The sequence below is a fragment of the Geotrypetes seraphini genome, chromosome 3, assembly GCF_902459505.1.
Source record: "Geotrypetes seraphini chromosome 3, aGeoSer1.1, whole genome shotgun sequence".
NCBI lineage: Eukaryota > Metazoa > Chordata > Amphibia > Gymnophiona > Dermophiidae > Geotrypetes > Geotrypetes seraphini.
The window spans coordinates 318,511,892-318,535,371 of NC_047086.1; the positions used below are offsets into that span (position 1 = coordinate 318,511,892).

General features: G+C 44.6%; 1 protein-coding gene across 3 annotated transcripts in view; it reads right to left on the reverse strand.

Moving 5' to 3' along the window:
* The window catches only part of MCM8 (minichromosome maintenance 8 homologous recombination repair factor), a 169,259-nt gene that overhangs the window by 37,176 nt on the left and 108,603 nt on the right, over positions 1 to 23,480 (reverse strand). For all 3 annotated transcript variants that reach the window (XM_033938266.1, XM_033938265.1, XM_033938264.1), the window contains 4 exons: positions 21,090 to 21,230; positions 11,249 to 11,390; positions 791 to 986; positions 259 to 478 (listed from right to left, as the gene is read on the reverse strand). In XM_033938266.1, coding sequence (XP_033794157.1) covers positions 259 to 478; positions 791 to 986; positions 11,249 to 11,390; positions 21,090 to 21,230 — 699 coding nt within the window. The remainder of the gene's footprint in view (positions 1 to 258; positions 479 to 790; positions 987 to 11,248; positions 11,391 to 21,089; positions 21,231 to 23,480) is intronic.

Here is a 23,480-nt window from a genome sequence, read left to right on the forward strand (position 1 = left end):
TTCTGGAATACCTGTATGGAGTAGCAGTAAAAATGCAACATTATAAAGACATGTTGTCATCACTATGATTTACAATACAGACACATACAATTCTTTATGCACAGTAATTTCAGCAATAAAGCTAGAAAAGGAAATTGTTGCTCATTTTTGTACTTCATATCTTTTATCATTTACTCTTATTGATGAACTCCTTTCAAACAGTGGATAAAAAGAAACAAGGAAAAAGTAGCAAACATTACAAAAGACAAGTAAATATACCTTTAGTCTTTCTACTAAAGATTTATCTGAAACCACTTCAAGTACAGATATGTTTGAATCCTGTGTGTTGGAACGAGTCACTGTAGCACTGCTCAACACTCCTTTCTTTCCACCTCGCAATGCCATCACGTGCTCAGAGAGTAAGTGGTCATGAGCTTCATTTGGAGTATCAAGCAAGATAAACACCAAATCAAATCTTGACAATAAAGCACTTCCCATCCTACAATGCAAGAAAACAACTGAGTTAATTGAAATCCCCTCCTCATGACAATCACAAATTTCATTTCTTTAAAAATACTCTACCAGAACTTCCAACATCTACTTACATACAACTCAAAAAGTAAACTATTTCTTTTCATTCTAAAGCAGCACATTCACTCCCCCTGACCCCAACATTGCCACAAAAATAAATAAATACACACACACAGATTACTTCTGTTCTTTGTTCTAAATAACTAACACCTAGTTAAGCATACTGAATACTGCAAGAACAAATCACTTAATTTTGCAAGAAACAAAAGCATTTCTTTACTTTAAGTTCTCAGAGACAGTTTTGCCTTTGTTATAATGTCCCCCGACTGGATTTGCTGCAGCAATAATGGACGTCCTGGCTGGAAGGCTACAAACAATTCCAGCCTTGGCGAGGCTGATACTTTGCTGTTCCATAGCTTCCAGTAAGGCTTGGTGCTGATTTCCCATCTTATCAAATTCATCTATTCCACAAATCCCTAGAAACATAAACACAAGTTGCACAAAAAGAGGATTTGAGGATTTGCCATTATTACATCATCATTTCTATTTGAAGAACAAAAATCTGATGCATGAATTACTAGCCACAACCTAAGTAAGATGTGACTCATGTAAACCAGTCTCTACTGTAGCAGACAGCATTTGCTGCTGTATCTCACAGCTGGAAAACAAGGAAAAAAAGAGCTGCTCTTTAGTGGCAGTTCTCTTCCTGATTTCCTTGACATGGGTCTTGTTAGCACAGTTACTTACCGTAACAGGTGTTATCCAGGGACAGCAGGCAGATATTCTCACATGTGGGTGACGTCATCTACGGAGCCCCAGCGCGGAGAGCTTTTCAAGCAAACTTGATTGAAGTTTCAAGTTTGCACACTGCACCACGCATGTGCATGCCTTCTCGCCCACTAGAGGGCGCATCCCACCTCGTGGTCCTCAGTTCCATAACTAGCAAAGAAGCCATCCCCGGGGAGGCGGGCGGGTTGTGAGAATATCTGCCTGCTGTCCCTGGATAACACCTGTTACGGTAAGTAACTGTGCTTTATCCCAGGACAAGCAGGCAGCATATTCTCACATGTGGGTGACCTCCAAGCCAACCAAAAAAGGGCAGGTGGGAGGATGGCAATTTAGGAAAACAGGTTACGTAACACCGACTGGCCAAACCGGCCGTCACTCCTGGACAGAGAGTCCAGACAGTAGTGGGAGGTGAACGTATGAACCGAAGACCAAGTGGCAGCCTTGCATATGTCCTCCACAGGTGTAGAACGGAGGAAAGCCACAGAGGCTGCCATCGCTCTGACTTTATGCCCCGTGACTCGACCCGGGGGCGGAAGACCAGCCTGAGCATAGCAAAACGAAATACAAGCAGCCAACCAGTTGGACAAGGTGCGCTTGGAAACAGGATGTCCTAAGCGATTAGGATCAAAGGACAGAAACAATTGAGGAACCTTCCTATGAGACCTGGTGCGTTGGAGGTAAAATGCTAACGCCCTCTTACAGTCAAGCGTGTGAAGCGCCGTCTCGCCAGGATGGGAGTGGGGCTTCGGGAAGAACACAGGAAGGACAATGGACTGATTGAGGTGAAAATCAGACACAACCTTTGGTAAAAATTTCGGATGGGTGCGGAGAACCACCTTATCATGATGAAACACAGTAAAAGGGGGGTCCGCAACCAAGGCTTGCAACTCACCAATCCGTCGTGCAGATGTGAGGGCAATCAGAAAAATTACCTTCCAAGTCAGAAATTTCAAAAGAGATTTGTCGATTGGCTCAAAGGGAGGTTTCATCAGTTGAGCCAAAACCACATTCAGATCCCACACGACGGGAGGAGGTTTCAGAGGGGGACAAACCCTGAGTAGTCCTTTCATGAAGCGTGTCACCAAAGGATGGAGCGAAAGGGAGCGTCCATCCAAGTGTCGATGGAAGGCCGAAATGGCACTGAGATGAACACGCACAGATGTCGTCTTCAGACCAGAATTAGACAGGTGCAACAAGTAATCCAGAACCGAGGACACCGGAACCGAAGCAGGATCCAGGTGAGAAGAGGAACACCAGGAGGAAAACCTGGTCCATTTCTGAGAATAACAAAGCCTGGTCGAAATCTTGCGGGAGGCTTCCAACACTTCCCTCACGGATTGAGAAACCCGGGGCGAAGTCAAGGGGCAAGGAACCAAGCGGTCAGGTGTAACGACTGAAGATTGGGGTGCAATATCGAACCCTGACTCTGAGACAGCAGAGAAGGAAACACAGGTAGAAGTAGAGGCTCCCTGGTACTGAGCTGAAGCAGCAGGGAGAACCAGTGCTGACGCGGCCACCGAGGCGCAATGAGAATCATAGTGGCTGCGGATGATTTGAGACGCACCAACGTTCTCATGATCAGAGGAAAAGGAGGGAACGCATACAGGAACCTCCCTCCCCAGTCGAGAAGGAAGGCATCTGCTTCGAGACGGTCCAGGGAGTACATCCGAGAACAATACAGGGGCAGTTTGCGAGTTTCCGGAGAGGCAAACAGATCCACCTGCGGGGTCCCCCAGCGGTCGAAGACTTCGCGCAGGACTCTGGCGTTGAGCGACCACTCATGCGGCTGAAGAAGCCGACTGAGCTTGTCTGCTAAGCAGTTCTGTTCTCCCTGAATATAGACCGCCTGTAGGAAGATTTTCCGGGAGATCGCCCACTCCCAAAGGCGAAGCGCCTCCTTGCAGAGGGGCCAAGAACCCGTCCCACCTTGCTTGTTCACATAGTACATCGCCACTTGGTTGTCCGTGCGTACGAGGACTACTTGATCTTGGAGTAGGTGGTCGAACGCTCGAACCGCCAGAAAGATGGCACGAAGTTCCAGCACGTTGATGTGACAGCAACGGTCTTCCGTCGACCACAGACCCTGTGTCCGTAGACCGTCGAGGTGGGCCCCCCACGCGTACTCCGAGGAGTCCGTGGTCAGAACCTTGCGATATGGAGGGACGAGAAATAGCAAACCCCCGGAAAGATTGGAAGAGTTGGTCCACCAACGGAGCGATCGTCGCAAAGAAGGAGTCACCGTAATGAGACGAGACACCGGATCGCAATCCTGGCGCCACTGGGAGGCCAGGGTCCACTGAGGGATTCTCAGGTGTAGCCTGGCGAACAGAGTGACGTGGACCGTCGATGCCATGTGGCCCAGAAGCATCATCATGCGCTGGGCCGACACCACAGGCAGTTGAGAGACCAGACGGCCCAGCCGAACCAAGGCTTCCAACCGAGGAGGCGGGAGGTACGAACGTAGGCGCACAGTGTCCAGCACTGCGCCTATAAACTGAAGTGACTGGGCCGGGGATAACTGTGACTTGGGAAAATTTACTTCGAACCCCAGTCGTTGCAGGAAGATGATAGACTGTCGGGTCGCTGAGATAACCCCCTCCCTGGTCGGGGCTTTGATCAGCCAATCGTCCAGGTATGGGAAAACATGAAGCCCACGAGATCTCAGGGCTGCCGCGACCACTATCATACACTTCGTGAAGACTCGAGGGGACGAGGCCAGGCCGAAGGGAAGGACCCTGTACTGAAGGTGCAGATCTCCCACCTGGAACCGTAAAAATTTCCGGAAGGCGGGATGCACCGGAACATGGGTGTATGCTTCCTTCAGGTCGAGGGAGCACATCCAGTCCCCTTCCTCTAAGAGAGGATATAAAACCGGGAGAGACAGCATTCGGAACTTCTCCCGGACCAGGAATTTGTTGAGCTTCCTGAGGTCCAGTATGGGGCGTAAGTCCCCGGTCTTTTTTGGGACCAAAAAGTAACGGGAGTAAAAGCCCGTCCCCAGCTGGTCTTTGGGGACCGGTTCCACCGCCCGAAGCTTCAACAGGGCTTCGGCCAGAAGGATGGGAAGTTGGGCCCGATTGTAAGGGGAAGCCCCCGGAGGTTGATCCGGCGGCGCTGACAAAAAATTGAGAGAGTAGCCCTCGGAGACGGTCCGGAGCACCCAAGCGTCGGATGTTATCTCGGTCCAAGCCGCATAGAAGGACCAGAGACGCCCCCCTATGGGAAGGGGTTCCTGTGAGATCACGGAGGGGAACCTGCCCCATCCGCTCAGCCCGTCAAAAGGAGGGCGCGGGTTTGGAAGGACCCTGCGCCGGGGCTTGCGTCTGTCCCCCTCTGCCTCGCTGAGATGGGTGTCTAGGCGGCGGCCTAGAAAAAGCCGGGGTTGACTTTTGGGGATACCGCCTCGGAGGAGGACGGAAGGGTTTCTGCGGCGGGGGCCTAGGCTTGGGACGGACCAAGGAGGCCAACGAGCGTTCCTGTTCCGACAACCGTTTGGTCGCCGCCTCTAAAGACTCATCAAACAACTCGGACCCCACACAAGGTAAGTCTGCAAGATGTTCCTGCAGGTTTGGGTCCATATCGAGGGTGCGAAGCCAGGCCAGACGGCGCATGGCCACTGCGAAGGCCGACACCCTCGAAACCAGCTCAAATGTATCGTACACAGCATGGAAAAGGTACAAACGCAATTGAGACAGGTTGGACATAAATTTGTCAAATCCCGCCCTTTGGGAGTCCGGTAAGGAGTCACGATATTGAGGGAGGTCCTTCACCATGCCACGCAGATATGAGGAGAAGGTGAAGGCATAATTTAGTACCCTGGTGGCCATCAGGGAATTAGAGTAGAGGCGACGGCCGAACTTGTCCAGGGTCCGACCCTCCCTGCCGGGTGGAACCGCCGCAGAAACCCGGGAGGGTTGTGTCTTTTTCAGGGCAGACTCCACCAGTAAGGACTGGTGGGAGAGTTGCGCCTTCTCAAACCCCTTGGTAGGCACCGTCCTGTATTTCGCCTCCATCTTGGACGGGACAGACGTGACTGTAAGAGGGTTAGCCAGATTTTTCAACCAGGTCTGTAGGAGGACCTTATTTAAGGGGAGCCGAGGGGCCTCCCTAGGTGGAGTGGGGAGGTCCTGCTCCTCCAGGAATTCCTTCGAATACTGGGAACCCGCCATGAGGTCCAACCCCAGGGCTCGGGCCATGTCCTGCACAAAGGTGGAAAAAGAGGACGGCCTGGCGGGCGGTGAAGGGGTTCTCGACCTCACCGCCGAAGAAAGGGGAGAAGCCTCGTGAGAATAATGGGGTTCTCTGCCGGACCCCGAGCCCCACGAAGTCAGCTCCAAAGGCCTCGAGGGGGTAGGAGAACGTCTCCGCCTCGAAGAGCCTCTAGGCGAGGCGAGGCGGAGTCCGGGGAACGGGGGCACTCTCCCTTTTCCTCGGCGAGGAGTCACGGGAAACCCTTCTAGCAGGGGACCGGAGAAGCCTTGGGTTATCGAGGCGCAACTCCGACACCTGCAATGCCTCGCCCCCGAGCGGCGAGGAACGATCACGCCGCCGAGGAGAGCCCCGTGAACGCTTCGGCTTCCTCGGCCGGCGCCTCGTCCGAGGTCGCGTCGAGGGCGAGGAGCCCCGGGAGGACCTCGAGGAGGAGGAGGAGGAAATGCGTCGCACCCGCCGCATCTTGTCCCGGGGCCGCACGCTGCGCTCAGGCGGTGCCCCCGAGGCCGAGGTCGAGGGTAATACCGAGGCCGAGGTCGGTGGAGCCCCGATACCCGAGGCCGAGGTCGCCGAGGTCGGGGCCTCCGAGGTCGAAGCAGCCGGGGCCGAAGCCCGCTGCAGCTGTTCAAGGGCCCCCGACAGCTCCGACGAAATTAGAGCTCGGAGGAGGTCCTGAAAGGCTGGAATCCCGACGAAGGTCGGGAGGTCCGAGTCCGGGGCACGCTCCCTGGAGGGCGACCTCGGTCTCGAGTATTCCCTCGGGGCGTGCGTGGCCGGAGCCTTAGGCGGGGCCGAGGACGACCCACCCGCCTTGGCTGGAGCAGAGGATGGCTTCTTAGCAGACCCGGCAGGTTTTGTCCCCGACGTCGACTTCGAGGTCGAGGGACAAGGCGAAGCCGAGGCCCCCGAGGTCACCGAGGCCGAGGTCAAGGCCGGGGCCGAAGCCGAGGCCGACGTCGAGGCCTTCACAGGCGCGGGGTCAACAACAAACAACTCCGCCATTCTCGCCCGTCGGCGGCGGAGAGCTCTGGGCTGGAACGTGGAACAGCGGTCACAGGAGGCCGTAGGATGGTCGGGGCCCAGGCAAATTATGCACCACCGGTGGGGGTCAGTTATGGACAGCAACCGCTCACACCGGCTGCATTTCTTAAAGCCCGTCACAGGACGGGACATGAACAATGAAACAGACCGGGAACGACCGACGTCCCGCGGCCACGGCTGCCGGGAGCCCCCGGAGCCCAATGAAAAGTAAAATATATATATATTTTTTTTTATAAAAAACGGATCGATAACGACACGAAAACAAAAATATAAAAGCACAGCGACCGAATGGAATCCAGACGCGGTGACAGAAAGGCAGGCAAAGGGAGCTCAAAATCCACAGGGCTTTCTGGCTCCGCGGAAAAAATTGAACTGAGGACCACGAGGTGGGATGCGCCCTCTAGTGGGCGAGAAGGCATGCACATGCATGGTGCAGTGTGCAAACTTGAAACTTCAATCAAGTTTGCTTGAAAAGCTGTCCGCGCTGGGGCTCCGTAGATGACGTCACCCACATGTGAGAATATACTGCCTGCTTGTCCTGGGATAAAGGTAGCAATAAAGGTGAAAAAAAATGGGCATACTTAAGGATCTTTTTTTCCCCTAAACATGGAACTCCTACCTTCATACCTATTAGAGAATGACACGGTGGTTGTTACCTGCCAAAACGGTGACCAAAAAAAAGGTCACTGCGAGATTGGGTACAAGGCCATTCACCGCCCCGTGGAGCGGTGAATGGTTAGCACGTGCGGTGAAGAGCGTTCGATCTGGCAGCCCCTTCTCTCCCGCCGGCCGGCCAAGCATCTCCCTCGCTCCTTTTCCCTTTCCTTCTCTTGTTGAAACTGGCGATTTCTATAAGGCTATGCGCTGTATTACAGCCGGAGCCTTGAAGTCGCGTCGGGTTGCCTGCTAGAAAAGTCTCCTCTGATGCAACTTCCTGTTTCCGATTGCATCAGAGGAGACTTTTCTAGCAGGCAACCCGACGCGACTTCAAGGCTCCGGCTGTAATACAGCACATAGCCTTATAGAAATCGCCAGTTTCAACAAGAGAAGGAAAGGGAGGGAGGGAGGAAAATCCACGGCTGGCCGGCAGGAGGGAGCTGCTGGACCGCGTGAAGGGTGCTGGGGGTGGGGGGATAGAGAGAAGATGCTGAAGACGGGGACGGGGCGGTGAAAGGGACAGCGGGGACGGTGAAGGGGACAGCAGAGACAGGGACGGGGCGGTGAAGGGGACGGTGGGGACGGGGTGGTGAAGAGGATGGTGGTCTGGGGCGTGGCAGTGACGGGGACAGAATTTTTCCCCGTGTCATTCTCTAATACCTATCTCAACTTAACTGAGTAAATGTATCAGTATTTAATAGACAATTCTGAATTTTTAACATGCTTATGTAAAAATAGATTAGGTTCTTATCTTGTTAATATCTTTTCTAGTAGATAGGTATGTCATTCTGGATGGACAGGTAATGCCCTGTGCCCGCGAGCTGTGCAGAAGGAATCTACTCTGACTTTTGAATCCCTCCTACTTCACCAGAGGGCTCTGCTATCCCCTTCAGTTTTGTTCCAAAGCAGGCACTAGCCCCTTCTAGAAACACACATGACAGAGGGGTACTGGGAATCTCCCCGAAGAACAAAATTGTTCTGCTCTGAAAGAATAACAAATATGTTAAACAATGAACAACCAGAATAGCGAAACAATCATGCCAAACAGAAACATTAATGGAGCTCAAATAATACCCTGAAGTGTCCTAGCAATAGACTATTCATCATACTCAAGGTCTGACTGGCATCCAACTGACATGTTTGGATATGAACACTGAGTGAGACAGTAGACAGGCTCAGGAAATAAATGACAGGGCGGAGGTCCAGAATGACACACATCTATTAGAAAAGATATTAACAAGGTAAGAACCTAATCTCCTTTTCTAGTGTAATAGGACAGACGGGATGTACAAAAGCATTTGCAGAAAACTAGGTCAGGATCACTGCAACAGCTCATAACACTGAGGACCCAACGGCGGAGTCATCTCTTGCCACTATATTCACTATAAAACCTGGAAAATGTAAGTCTCATGGACCAAGTTGCTGCCCTACAATCTCCTCAGGGGAGACCACCCGAGATTCTGTCCATGATAAAGCCATGCTTATAGTCAAATGTGCCCTTACGGAAACAAGGGACTGTTTCCCATAAATAATATATGCTGATGAAATGGCCCTATGGAGCCATCTGGAAATCGTGGCTTTGGAATCGGACATACCACATCTAGCTGGATTTGTACGCACAAAATGATGGTCAGGTATCTTGAGGTCACCAACCACTTCAGGCTATCGGAGAAGCACTCTTTTAACATCCAACTTCTTCAGAATTCTGTCCTTTTTTTTGGAACCAATTGATTGGATGCTGGCAAAAAGGATGGAACAGTGCAGAAAGAATTCCAGATCCAGTAAATTTGAGGAAAGGTTCTCTGCAAGAAAGGGCCTGCAACTCCAAGATCATTTTTTTTTTTTAACATAAGAATTTAAAAATTGAAAAGAAAGAAAAAAAGTTCTGAAAAAGAATTCAGAAATTCACGCACTGAAAGAAAGGCAACATCTTCACAAGAAAACAACTTCTTCGCCCCGCGGAAAACAAAGAACTGAGGTACCGCGAGTCTTCATCGGGCGGGAAGGCACTCGCACATGCTCTTAAAGTGCTGTGGAATTTTCACAGTCTGTGCCAGGCTCCGTGAATGATGTCACCTACATGTGAGAATATGCTGCCTGCTTGTCCTGGGATAAAACATTTGTATATTGCAAAACCTTACAGTTCTATGCTGTTAACAAAGTAAAAATAAGCTTAACAAATTCAGGAAAATACAAAATATCGAACTTACAAAAGTTTTTCAAATAGGTAAGTCTTTAACAATTTCCTAAAATGTTGATAAGACGACAAACCAGTTATCAAGCAGTATAAATCTTCTTCCCATTTTGTTGCCTGAAATAATAGTCTGTGGACATATTTTTTATATTGAAGCCTTTTACCGATGGAAAAGCAAATAAGGAAGGTGTTCGTGATGAACAACTTGGGTTCACAAATGAGAAATAATCCATGAGATAACTAGGCATGAGATCATGTGACCCCTTATAACATATACAACCAAATTTAACATTACTCTTGCTTCCAATGGTAACCAATGTAATCTTTGATAATGAAGTGTCACATGGTCTTTTTCAGAATAAAAATTAAGCAGACAGCTGTGTTTTGAATAACGTGTAGTCTATTGAAATTTTTTGATAACTTGCCAGATGTATAATATTACAATCCAAAATACTCAGGATTAAGGATTGCACTAATAATCTGAAAAGACACGGTGTTAAAATAAGATCTTATTGTTCGTAATTTCCACAGCATGAAAAAACTTTTGCGAACTAAGTATTCCATATGGGACCATACTTAAGCACAGACAACACAGGCAAAGAGTGCCAAATATCAAGGCCAAAGAGGAGCCTGCTCCTGCTTACTTTAGTACCATGTTCCTTCACTGCTTTAAAGGAGTGTCACTATGGTACTATGGCCTTCCTATGCTCTTCTTCCCCCATGTCTATGAAAGCTGCCTCTACATCATTCTGCACATGGTGAATTTTGTGATTGCTAAATCATTTTTGTTCAGATTTTGGCACACATGGTACATACACAAATATTAACAGTATAAAAAACACTTGTTCTCCAGCCTATAAAAGTTTTTTGCTCCTTCAGTTTACCCTTTATATTGCAGTGTGAGTATTTGTGGTTCTGTTTTATGCTTTTCACTGTTATCCTCTTCCTCTAATTTCTTCCATTTCTTGCCTTAATTCATTCTTCCCCCAGCCTTCCTCCTTCCAGGCTTGTCATTTGAAAGAAATTTTGATAATGGGCCTTTATACAAAGAGGACCACAACAGCAAACTACACCTTAAATCCTTTTCAGTTTCTGCATGTGTTTAATTTGAACTATTTGTGTAAAAAGATTTCTGTGTCTTAAGGTGGCCTGTGCTCATCCAACAGAAAGAATACGGATAATATACAATCACAGTGAACTGAGAACATCAGTGAACCCCCCCCACAAGTATAACAAAAATTACAAGTGATTACCATGATACTCCTCCCCTTGCACCTGTCAGCGGCTCGAGAATATCTCCGACATCTCAGTATTACTCTCCTTCCCCCCCACACTCGTACTTTCAACACTCTCTTCTAAACAAACTGGCATTGTAGCAGTACACCAAAGTCACCTGAGCTCTGTTCTAGAGTATGCACCCTCTGACTCAACCTCCTATTTCCACCCATAGTCAGAGTGCACACTCCAGGACAGAGCTCAGGCAATTTAGATATACCGCTGCAGTGCCAGTGCGGTGGAGAATAGTTTTGAAGGTACACAGGAGGAGATTGAGTTGCTGAAGAGATTCTTATGCTACTGACAGGGGAGGAGGGAGATTACCAATAATATTTGTAGGACTACAGATAATTTCTATAGAAAAGGCAGCCTTTTTTTAACTCAAATTTCTCGACTTACAGTTGAGCCTATAATGGTATTAAAAAAATCAATATTAGTTAAGTAGAAAGGATCCTTAATTGCAAGAAACAGGCAAATGTATTAAAATGCCTTGTAAAAGGCCCTTAATTACAGAAAAATGGTAAGAAGTGATTGTGTAAATAACCACTGGAATTCATGCACATTGACTACCTTGATCTCCAAGAACAAGTGCACCAGCTTCTAGTCCAAAATCCCCACAAGCACTGTCTCTAGAGAGTGTTACTGTCAGGCCAGAGGTGGTAGTGGTGTTACCACATACATATACACCACGAGGGGCAACATTGCACACAGCCTGTAAAAGAACAAAGTACAGTATGATGTGTCTAGAAAGACAGATAGAATTCATTATTTTGATAAAATCATTTGGAAATAAGTCTGATATAATGCACAAAGAGCTAGGTACACTTTGTGAATGCAAAATATAGCTGTTTTTTGGCACAATGCATATGCATTAATAGTAAGTTTACAGATATGACACCCATCAGACCCGGCTGGTGAAGCTCATTCCTGTTACAGTAGCCACAACATAGATCAAATGACAATTTGCAGTACATTAATTTTGCCTATAAAAATTGCACTCACTTTTCCATTATTTATTTCACTTATAGATTCACAAAATAGTTTGTTTCCTCACTAGTATCAACAACTGAGCCACTCATATTTTATGAATCAATTTTGCCTATATAATCCTCATTAAATACTTGGAAAAAATTAATGAATTTATAACATAAACATAAATCTTTATTTATATACTAGCTGAATTTCAATTACAGATGTGAAATCAGCATCATTAATTTAACTAAGAATACTTCTTAAGTTCTCAGTAGCAAAGAAAAGCATTTTTTTTGTTGACCAGTGCAATATGCCCTCTATTTGCAGGAAATATTCCTTTAATTAGCGTGTCAGATAGCCAGAGGTAAAGATTTGTCATGAACTTATTAGATGCTTTGGACATGAAAGCAGATGGACAGGGATCAATTGGTGAGTTTGTTTGGATGTATTTTTAAAATAAATAATGACCAGGTTGGAATGGTAAAAAGTACTCCAGGTCATGTCTGCTCGAGATGCAGGAATTCTTGAGTTCAATATGTTGGTAAGGTCAGTAGAGTGACTTGCATTAAGCGAGGCTCTAGCGGTTTATATTTTTGATTGAAAACGGAGAGCGAGAGCATTGGCAGAAGGAGGGAGGTTGTTAAAAAGATTAGTTAGAGATGAGACTAATTAGAGCATATAATGGTGTCTCAAACTCTTCTTGGAACCTATGGTTATAGGAAGACAATGAGCTTAAATGTTTCAGTGTTCACTATTAAAAGTTTGAGACTATTTTCCAAAATCAAATCAATATTCAGCGAGAGTCCACAGAATAGTCTTATTATCCATATATCCTAATCAGTCCTATTAATTTGTAAGGTTTTGCAATAAAGTCCATTGATATGTTATTTCATTTCAATTGATAAAGCACAGTTACTTACCTGTAACAGGTGTTATCAAGGGACAGCAGGCAGATATTCTCACAGTTGGGTGTGACGTCATTCACAGATCCCGGGAACGGACAATACAAAAATGTACTGTCTCATTATACTTCTTCAAAAGTCTCAAGACTTCCCGTCCAACGTCGGCTCGTGGGACCATCAGTTCAGTAAAAAAGCTAAGAAGTCAACTAGGGAAGGTAGAAGGATTGTGAGAATATCTGCCTGCTGTCCCTGAATAATACCTATTACTGTGCTTTATCCCAGGACAAGCAGGCAGCATATTCTCACAGATGGGACTCCCTACCACATACTGAAGGGATGGAGGGAAGTTGGCATCTAAACAGAGAATAAATTTTGTAGAACTACCATGATTCTCCAGACAGTAGTGGGATATGAAAGTATGAATTGAAGACCAGGTTGCTGCTTTACAAATGTCCTCAATGGGAGTGGAACACAGATAAGCTACAGAAGTTACCATTGCTCTAACTTTATGTGCTGTGACACAAATTTCCACCAGCCTGAGCATAGCAGAAGGAGATGAAGGCGATGAAGGAGGAGATGTAGTCAGCTAACCATGAAGAGATTATTCTCTTGGTTACGGAGTTCCTAGCCTGTTAGGATCAAAGGACAGGAATAGTTGAGTGGAAGTTCTATGAGACTTGGTCCAATCCAAGTATTAAGCCAAAGCAAGTTTACAATCCAATGTGTGGAGTGCAGCTTCACCAGAATGAGAATGTGGTCTTGGGAAGAAGACAGGTAGAACTATAGACTGGTTGAGATAAAATTCCTAGACTATTTTTGGTAGGAATTTGGGATGAGTAAGAAGGACTACTCTATCATGATAGAATATTGTATAGGGTGGAACAGAGACAAGTGCTTGAAGTTCATTCACTTGTCGTGCTGAAGTAATGCATATTAAGAAAATTACTTTCTAAGTGAAGTGCTTGATAGATGAAGAAACAAGTGGCTCAAATGGAGGCTTCATCAGAGTAGAGAGTACAACATTGAGGTCCCAAGCAACTGGAGGAGGTTTGATTAGCGGTGTGGAATAAAGTAGGCCTTTCATGAACCTAGAAACCAATGGATGTGTAGCCAGAGGTTTATCGTTGAGAGGTATATGAAAAGTACTGATAGCATTGAGATGTACTCTTACTGAAGCTGTTTTCAGACCGGAGCTGGAGAGATGTAAAAGATAATCCAGAAATGATGCCAGAGGACATATGTTCATAAGTATTGCTTGTGGGGACACCAAATAGTAAAATGAATCCACTTGAAATGGTAACACCTTGAGTGAACTGTTTTCTAGAAACATCTATTATTGCTGAAACTGAAGTCGAGAGAGAGAATTCATCTATCTGTTGGAAGAGAGGTACCAGGCTTTGAGTGTTAGAGAATGTAGACTGGGATGAAGAAGGAATCCTTTGTTCTGAATCAGCAAAGTTTGAAAAATTTTCAGTGGAATGGGTTCCCTTACACTGAGTTGAAGGAGAAGGGGAAACCAGTGTTGTCTCAGCCACCTTGGAGTTATGGGGGATCAGGGTGGCTGGCTTCCGCCGCACTTTGAGCAGAGGTCTTCCCTATTAGAGGAACTGGAGGGAATGCATAGAGAAACTTGTTTGTCCAGTCCAAGAGGAAAGCACTCGTCTCCAGATGATGAGGAGAGTATAGTCTGGAACATAAGTATGGAAGTTTGTGATTGTTGGGAGGCATGAAGAGATCTATTTGTGGGGTTCCCCAGATTCAGCAGATCTGATGTAATAGTCGAGCTGAGTGACCACTCGTGAGGTTGAAGGAATCTGCTCAGTCTGTCTGCCAGAGTATTTTGTTTGTCTGCTAGATACGCAGTCTTGAAAAAATGTTGAGTAGACTTGCCCAATTCCAGATCTGTATTGCTTCTCGGCAGAGCAGGCGAGACCCTGTACCTCCCTGTTTGTTTACATAATTCATGGCTACTTGATTGTATCAGTATTATTTGGTTGAGAAGGCGATCTTGAAAGACGTGAAGAGCACTGCGAGTTGCTCATAGCTTGAGAAGATTGATGAGGAAAGATTATTCTTGAACACTCCAAATGCCCCTCCAAATGCCATCTAGGTGGGCTCCCCATCCAAACACGGAAGCATCTGTTGTTAGTATCTTCTGATGCGGTGGAACATGGAAGAGTAAGCCCTTAGATAATTTATTGGTACCAACCACCACCGAAGGGACTGACACACTGAGGTGATGACCTAGATTTTCTGGGATAGTCGATCTGTGACCCGAGACTGTTGGAAGGCAAGAATCTACCGAGGATCTCTGAGATGAAGATGTACGAATGGAGTTATATGAATAGTAGACACCATGTGTCCTAAAAGCTGAATGATTTGTCTTGCAGTGATGTTTTGGAGAGTAGACGTGTTTGCAGAGGTGAAGCAGTGTGTTTAGTCTCTGTTGAAGGAGGTAAGCATGAGTCTCCATTGTGTCCCATAGGGCCCCAATGAATTCCAGTTTCTGGTTTGGTTGAAGATGGGATTTCTGGTAATTGACTACAAAGCCTAGAAGTTCCAGGAGACATATGGTTGAGTTGATGGTTAACTGAGCAGCTTGAGGTGACACCACCTCAATCAGCCAGTCGTCAAGATAAGGGAATACATGAAAGCCATAAGGATGGAGTGTTACAGCCACAACTAAACATTTTGTGAATCCTCAGGGCTAACCCTAGGCCGAATGGCAGCACTTTGGTCTCCTATCCGAAAGTGAAGATACTTTCTATGGGCCAGAAGGATTAGAACATGTATGTTTGCTTCTTTGAGATCCAAAGCCAGTCATTCTCCAATAGTAGAAAAAGGGTTCCCTGAAAGATCATCCAGAATTTTTCTTTGACCAAGTATCTGTTGAGGACATGGAGATCCAGAATTGGACACAGACCTCTGGCTTTTCAGTATAAGGAAGTATTTGGAGTAGAATCCCTGGCTTATCTGCCAAAGAGGTACTGGTTTGATGGTATTGAGCTGCAGAATGGCCAAGAGTTCTTTATGAAGGGGGATGGTCTGTTGGGAACTGGAAAAAAAACTCTTTTGGAGAATTGTTTGAGGGTATGCTTTGCAGGTGAAGAGCATAGTCCTGTCTCACAATTTGTAGGACCCAACTTCTGAAGTAATGAGGGCCCAACGCTGGTGGAAATGGGTGATACATCCCCTGATGGGAAGAGTGCAAGGTAGAGACTCTAGGATACTGGCTAAGCTCTTTAGAAGCAGGTCAAAAAGATTGTTGATATTTTTATTGTGGTTGAATCTGAGTCTTTTGAGACTTCTGTTGTCTTGGACGCCTCTATGTAGTTGTCCTAGATGTAGTGGAAGATGGTATGCTCTCTCCTTATGGTATAGGAGGAGGAAGAAGTGTGTCTGGCACTGAAATAACATTGAGGAGGCTGAGCTTTTGTAGCTTTCGAAGCAGAGTGTTGACAAACATTGCTCATGCCTGGTGATTTTTTGCGTTGCCTCCTCAGTTTTTCTACAAAATGTTCATCTCCCAAACATGGAATGCTGGCCAACCTATCCTGTACATTTTGGTCCAGATCTGAAACCCACAACCAAGTCTGTCTCCTCATGGCTATGGCCAATGTTGAGTATCTAGATTTTCATGTCAGACAAATGTTGATTTTCACAACAATTATTGCAATGCTTTGTATTTAGGCATTGCAAAAATGCAATGTAAAGTTTTACAGGTCCTCCAAAATTTGGCAGCTAGGCTGTTTTTGGGATGTGGTAAATTGGAACACTACATTTGGGCTAAAACATTTGAATTGGCTGGCAGTACGGTACAGAATACACTAAGATTTTAACTCTTCTCTACAAAGCAATTTGTCTTTGTATGCCTCTCTATTGGTCACATGGAAGACTGTTGAGATTTGAATAGTTTTCTATACTGTCTTTGACAGCTATACATTATACAGAAACTTTTCAGTAGCAGGACCATTACTTTGGAATAATTTTCCTGGATATTTAAACCTCGGTTCAATTTGCTGCAACTTAAGAAGGCATTAAAGACCCATTTGTACAGGTCTTTCTTAACATGTAAAGTTGGTTCTGTCATTTGCGGAAGATTCTGTTGATTAGGAGTATCTGTTTTTAAACATCAAATATTTATATGCTTTTCCTATGAACTGCTAAGGTATAAGTGGGTTAAAATGTTTTACAAACACATAAATAAAAAAATAAGGATATCCTGAAAACCTGGCCTATCTGTAACCCTTGTGAACTGAACTTGAACAAGCCTGCTTTAAACATTTAGCAACATAAAACATCTGAATGGTAGTTATATGTGACCTTTACGCATGAAAATACCAACAGGCTGCTTAATGGAAGATTAGGTTTTCAGCTTCGATAATCTTCTTTCTGTTAGTCCCTGGAGGATTCGGTACGCTAGGTTCAATCCCTTCCCGCAATCTAGGAGTTGCAGAAATCCAAACACTTTTCTGAGCACATGCTCCTTCCTCCTTAGAGAGTTAGAGCCCCCTGCAGTTCAGCCCCAAAGTCAAGCAACATTCCTGAACAAATCCATGACAAGGAAGGGGGTTATTGTGGAAATTCCCCAGCAACATAAACAATTTATGAACTGGTCTGCTCTGCAAAACATGAAAACAAGCAATAAAGAGGCACAAGGGCAACACAGAAAAACATTGAGGAACAATGCTGAACTAATCTGCTGTATGCAATGAGCTAGCCTTCAGTAATGCATACTCACAGAAGTGGAAAACTTCCCACAGGATCCGTCAACTGGCTAGAAGATCCTGAAGCCTGGAAGGAGAATAAGCGAGGCAGAAAGCAGGCAGGCCCATACTGAATCCTCCAGGGAGTAACAGAAAGAAGACAATCGAAGGTGAAAACCTAATCTTCCATTCTGTTACGTCCCTTCCGGATTCAGTACACTTGGTGACATACCAAAGCAATGGCAGTGTCTAGGGAAGGACAGAAGTGCCTCCCCGCAACACCGAGGTCCCAAAAGCAGCATCAGAGCGAGCCGCCATATCCATATGGAAAAAATGGGTAAAGGTAGGAAGAGAGGACCAAGGAGTTGCCCTGCAAATTTCATCTGGAGAAAACGCGCAAGACTCTGCCCACGAAGCAGCAACACTTCTACTGGAGTGGGCCTGAAAGGAAACCAGTGGCAGCTTGCCACAGGTGACATATGCCACAGAAATGGCCATATGAATCCATCAGGTGAGGTCATAGATGCCAGCTGACTACGCTGAGGCGGAGCAGTCAGGATAAAGAGGAGTTCAGATAGCCGAAAATCATTAGTCTTCTCCAAAAGTGGAGCAAGACTCTCTTGATGTCCAACTGGCATAAAATGTGATCCTTCCGCTCCAACCCTGTGGAACAAAATGCAGGCAAATTAACCCCTTGGGCGAAATGGAAAGCAGAAACTACTGTCGGCAGAAAGGAAGGTACGGTTTGGAGAACAACTCCAGTGTCTGTAATACAAAGAAAGGGTTCTCCGCATGAAAGAGCTTGAAACTCTGAAATACACCGTGCTGAGACAAAGGTGACCAGAAAGATAGTCTGAGCATCAGATCCAGAAGAGTAACAGCCTTCCATGGCTCGAATGGGGCTTCTACAAGGCCCTGTAGAACGATGGTAAGATTCCACAAAGGGAAAGGATGAGGCAAGGGAGGCCGCAAACAAAGTGCCCCTCTCATAAACCTGGTCATATCTGAATGAGCAGGAAACAAACTAGAATCCCTGTATGCCCTGAAGCACGAAAAGCCTGCTACCAGAATTTAAGGGAAGCCATCGCTAATCTCTTATATAAGCCTGCCTGAAGAAAAGCTAGGACTACCGAAATGGAAGTCTGCTCAGGCTCTACTCAGTCCTTAGCAAACCACTGTTGGGAAGCCTTCCAGGCTGAGGCATAAGAAGCCATAGTTTAGGGTTTCTTGGATTTCAAGAGCATCAAGAGGACCTCCTCTGAATAACCATGTCTCAAGGCAAAGCATTCAAGAGCCTTGCTGTACGACCAAAGCACTGTGAGGCCAGTCTGGAGCAACTAGAATCACAAAGCTGGGATGTGTCGTTATCCCTGACCACAGGGGGAACACATAAAAAGTAGCTCATGAGTTGGCCAGGGCTGAACCAAGGTGTCCAGCCCTAAGCTTCTGCGACCTGTTCCTTGACTGAAGAAGCACCTGACCTTCAAGTTCTCTGCTGAAGTCATCAAGTCCATCTGGGGCTGACCCCAGTGTTGTACGATCAGACGGAAATGTTTTCCAAGACAGGGACCTTTCTCCCGGGTCTAGGACTTGTCGACTGAGGAAGTCTGTCTGTACACTGTCGATTCCAGTCAAGTGCACCACCGAGAGAGACAGAAGACATAATGCCACCCAGCGAAATAGCATGTGAGCCTCCTGGCCTAATGGAGCGCTTCTTGTGCCCCCTTGATGAATTACATATTCCAAAATGTAACTACTCCCTCCCTCTCCATTATACTAAGTCCCCTCTTTCCTTCCTTTTTACCAAGCCCTTCTTCTTTCCATTGGAATTCCTTTCTTTATTAATTCCTGTAAACCGTGTCAAGCTCCACTTCTGTGGAGATGATGCGGTATATAAACTTAAGGTTTAGTTTAGTTTACATATGCCACCGCCGTGGCATTGAGAACACTAGCACTGCTTTTCCTTTCACAGCGGGTTGGAGACGAATTGCCTGAAACTCCAAATAACTGATAGATCAACACCTCTGACAAGGAGTCCACTGTTCCTGAATGGAATGGTCCCCGCAGTGAGCACCCCAACTCGAAAGGCTGGCATATTCGAGTATATATGGTACAAATAAAACATATATTCTTCAAATTACCAATTATGGTCTTATGCAGATTACAATAAAATTTACTAGACATTTCTAAGATATACAAATATAATAAAATTATCAAATAAATTTTACTTCAAACAGAAAACTATTTCATAACAAAATAAGTTTTTAACACCCTCTGAAATATTATATAATCAGTTTGAGAATTAACCTCAGATGAAGGGCTTTCCAGGTCAATGCTGCTTGATACATAATACTTTGAGAGAATACTCTCTTATATCTGATCACTTATGTGTTAGAGAGATATAACAAGTTCTTTTCTTGTCATAATTGTTTCGAATAAGGAAGAAAAGATATTGACTTTGAATAAAAGGGGCCTGTCCAAGAATTATTCTGAATACTAAACAGCTCAATCTAAATGCAACCCTACACTTTATAAGCAACCAAAGTAACTTAATGAAGGACTAGCTTTCTAAACTTTTCTTGCAAAATAGAACTAGTTGCAGTGGGACTTTGTTTTTAATTTGCAATTTAACAAAGTTTGGCATAGAATTCATATAAACACTTACAATAATTATGTGAAAATGAAGAATTCCATGTTTTCCATTGTTGGAGTAAAACATTGGAATTCCCTTCCTGGGGCTCAGAGATTGTGTGAAAATCATATGTGGTTTACGAAACAGCTAAGGACACAATTATTTGTAGATGCCTTTATGTGATGTTTATAGGGTTGCTATTGTTTTTTATGATGTTCTGTTATGTTCTCTAGGGTTGAGAGATTCTGGAGATGTCTAGAGTAGTATGTGATTATAATACTTTTAGGTTTAGTTGATCTTTGTTTTGTGAACTGTTGTTTGTTTAAAATATTATGCATGTTCCTTCTGTTCACCGCCTAGATTTTAAGCAGTTTATACATTTTAAAAATAAAATAAATAAGTTCTGCTAGACCATAGGCATGAATCAGAATTGTAAACTGGTCTTGACAGAAACAGTGCTAATCCTTTAAATCTGTCTCATCCTCCAAAAGACTTTTTTGATTAAGACATTGACCTCAATTCTAGCATTAAGTAGTGGATCCAAATGTTCTCTTAACACCTTTAAATAAAGGCACAAAAACAAGGCAAAGACCTTCAATATTTAATTTTTTACCTATCCATTCTGAACATTATTTTCCTAACAGGAGAATTTTAGTCTTTCACTTATTCAACTTCAAAGAAAAAGGTATGAGCTAAATCTAAGTAAAATAAAAATACATCACTCATATGCTGAATATGAATGAAACTTCTCAAGTTTCAAATTCAAGTTTAATGATAATTTGATATAATCATACCAAATACTACATGTAATGATCCAAAAAGAAAAGTTCTATTTAGAGCAATTTAAGTATTAGATAAAAGCATAAACAGTAAATCTGAGATTGTTACCCAAAATACCCTGTCTTGAGGAAAGCTCATTCTTGTCATTTTTTTTGCAACATACCCATCTGGAGATAAAGAAGCCTAAGGGGCTAGAAAATGGGGACTCTAGAATTCAAACTCCCACTAAGACTCTATAATCTTGGGAGAATCATTTTATATTCTACAAAGGGTCCCATTGATCAGTTAAACGGCTACAGGAACCAAAAAGGTTAGAGGTTAAACTAGTTCCAAATCTATTTGAAATAGAACGATGCCATTAATATGTGTCCTCCCCCCTCCCCTGTTTTCTATATATGAATTAGTAAATTATGTCTCACCTGCAACATCTGACTCTTTCCAAGTCCTGGGTCTCCAACCATAAGAATGTGTGGGTCTCCTCGGATGGGAATCCTGTTTTTGTCATCAACATATTTTTGGCATCCTCCAAACAGAGCTAATGTTAAACCTGCCTTAATAAGCTGTTAATATAAAAACATTACACATCAGAATTTTTAAGTGTAATTTCCCAGCAACTTACAGTTCTATCTTAGTTACTAGATCCCTCCCCCATCCTTCCACGAGCAATGGATTCACAAATGCATAAGGAATTCTTTGGAATACATCTTAAACTCCCATACTCCAATTTGTCAAATTCTAAAATTACTTTAAAAATAATGAGACAGGGAAGTGCAGTGGATGCTGCCTATCTGGATTGCAGTACCTGGTCTCATTCATTGAGCACTCACCCCTACAAGCTTAAACATCATACCCCAAGATTCAAAGTCAGTCTCAAGAGGAGGGGCAAGGCATAGTCAGAGGGCACCTCTTTTGGTTCTTTTTGTTGTCCTCTCAATCTATTGCTGAGGTAACATTTTCCATTTCTTATACTTTACTTTCTCTATTTCAAATACTTGTTAATTATTTCTTGCCTTTTTACTTTTTAAAAATGTTTTCTATACAGTGTTTTATTATATCCTGAAAAGGTGGTTAATCAAATCATTAAACTGAACTAAAGCTTTAGACATTGTTTACTTGTTTATTTATTTATTCATTCAATTTTCTATATCTTTCTCCCAGGGGAGCTCAGAACGGTTTACATTAATTTATTCAGGTACTCAAGCATTTTTCCCTGTCTATCCCGGCAGGCTCACAATCTACCTAATGTACCTGGGGCAATGGGGGGATTAAGTGCCTTGCCCAGGGTCACAAGGAGCAGCGCGGGTTTGAACCCACAACTCCAGGGTGCTGAGGCTGTAGCTTTAACCACTGAGCCACACAGAAAGCACAGTTGCTTACCTGTAACAGATGTTCTGCGTAGACAGCAGGAGAATGCAGCCACACTTGAAGGTGAAGTCCTGCGACTGAGCCTGAGTGCCGGTGCTCTCCCCTAGGTATAGTAAGATTTTTACCTTATTGGGCATGTACAGGCCACCCTGCTTCTGAAGCTCCTCCCCTTGGAACATTAGTTTATTCTCAAGCTAAAATTGTGTTGAAATGAGGGGAAGATGGGTGGACAACTGTGGATGCATTCCCCTGTTTATATGGAGAACACATGTTACAGATAAGCAACTGCGCTTTCTCTGGAGACAAGGAGGGGAGATACAGGCACACTTGAAGGTGAGTCCCAAGCTGAAGAAATAGATGGGTGGAGGTGCCGTTTAGATTGCAAATAAATTCCTTAGAACAGACTGTCTAAAACGAGTGTCATGCGTTGAGCTATAGTCCAAGCAATAATGTTTGGTAAAGGTATGAACTGAAGACCATGTAACAGCATTGTAAATGTCTTGAATGGGAACTGATTGAAGATGTGCAACTGAGGAAGCCATAGTCCGTACTCTATGTGCTCTAATGACGCCAGGGCATGGCACTTGAGCCCTTTGATAACAGAAAGAGATACAATGTGTAATCCATGAGGAAATAAGCGGGTACCTGTTCCCAAACCTTCTGTGTCTTTGGACCTTTCCCTTGTTTTATTTTCACTTTTATTTTTTAGAATTGTATTTATGCCAATTGCTGTTAACCGCCTCCCTCCTTACATGTATTACTGTATTAGTAGTGAATGTTATGTTTGTCGGTTTTTATTATTATACTTAATTTTGAATTTATGCAAATCGCATTGGATTTGGATTATGTGAATTAATCAAAGAAATTAAATAAACTTGAAATACCGTAGTTCTTTTGGTAATTGGTTGACCCTGGGTAGAAGGGTTGAAAGGCACAAAAAGTTGATTGGTTGTACAGAAGTCTTTTGTATATTGAAAGTAAAACAACAATGCACGTCTGCAGTCTAAAGTGTGGAGGGATTCTTCTGCTGAAGAAGAGTGAAGTGAAGGAAAAAAGGATGGTAAAGTGATAGTTTGGTTAAGGTGGAAGTCAGTGACTACTTTTGGAAGAAACTTTGGATGAGTCCACATTCGTACTTTTGTTGGAAAAAATTGAAGGTAAGGGTAATAGGTTACCAAAGCTTGAAGCTCACTGACTCTTCTGGTGGAAGTAAGCACTGTCAAAAAAGCTTGTCAACCAGTTACCAAAAGAGGAATACCAATGAAGTAGATCCTAGAGGTTCAAACGGTTCGGACATGAGTTGGTCCAATAAAGATCCCATGAAGGAGGAGCCAGTGGCGTACCTAGGGTATGTGGCACCCGGGGTCCATCATTTTTTGACACACCCCCCACCCACCCCCCATGTAAAAAATATTTTTGGTAATAACCATGAAACGGTATAAATG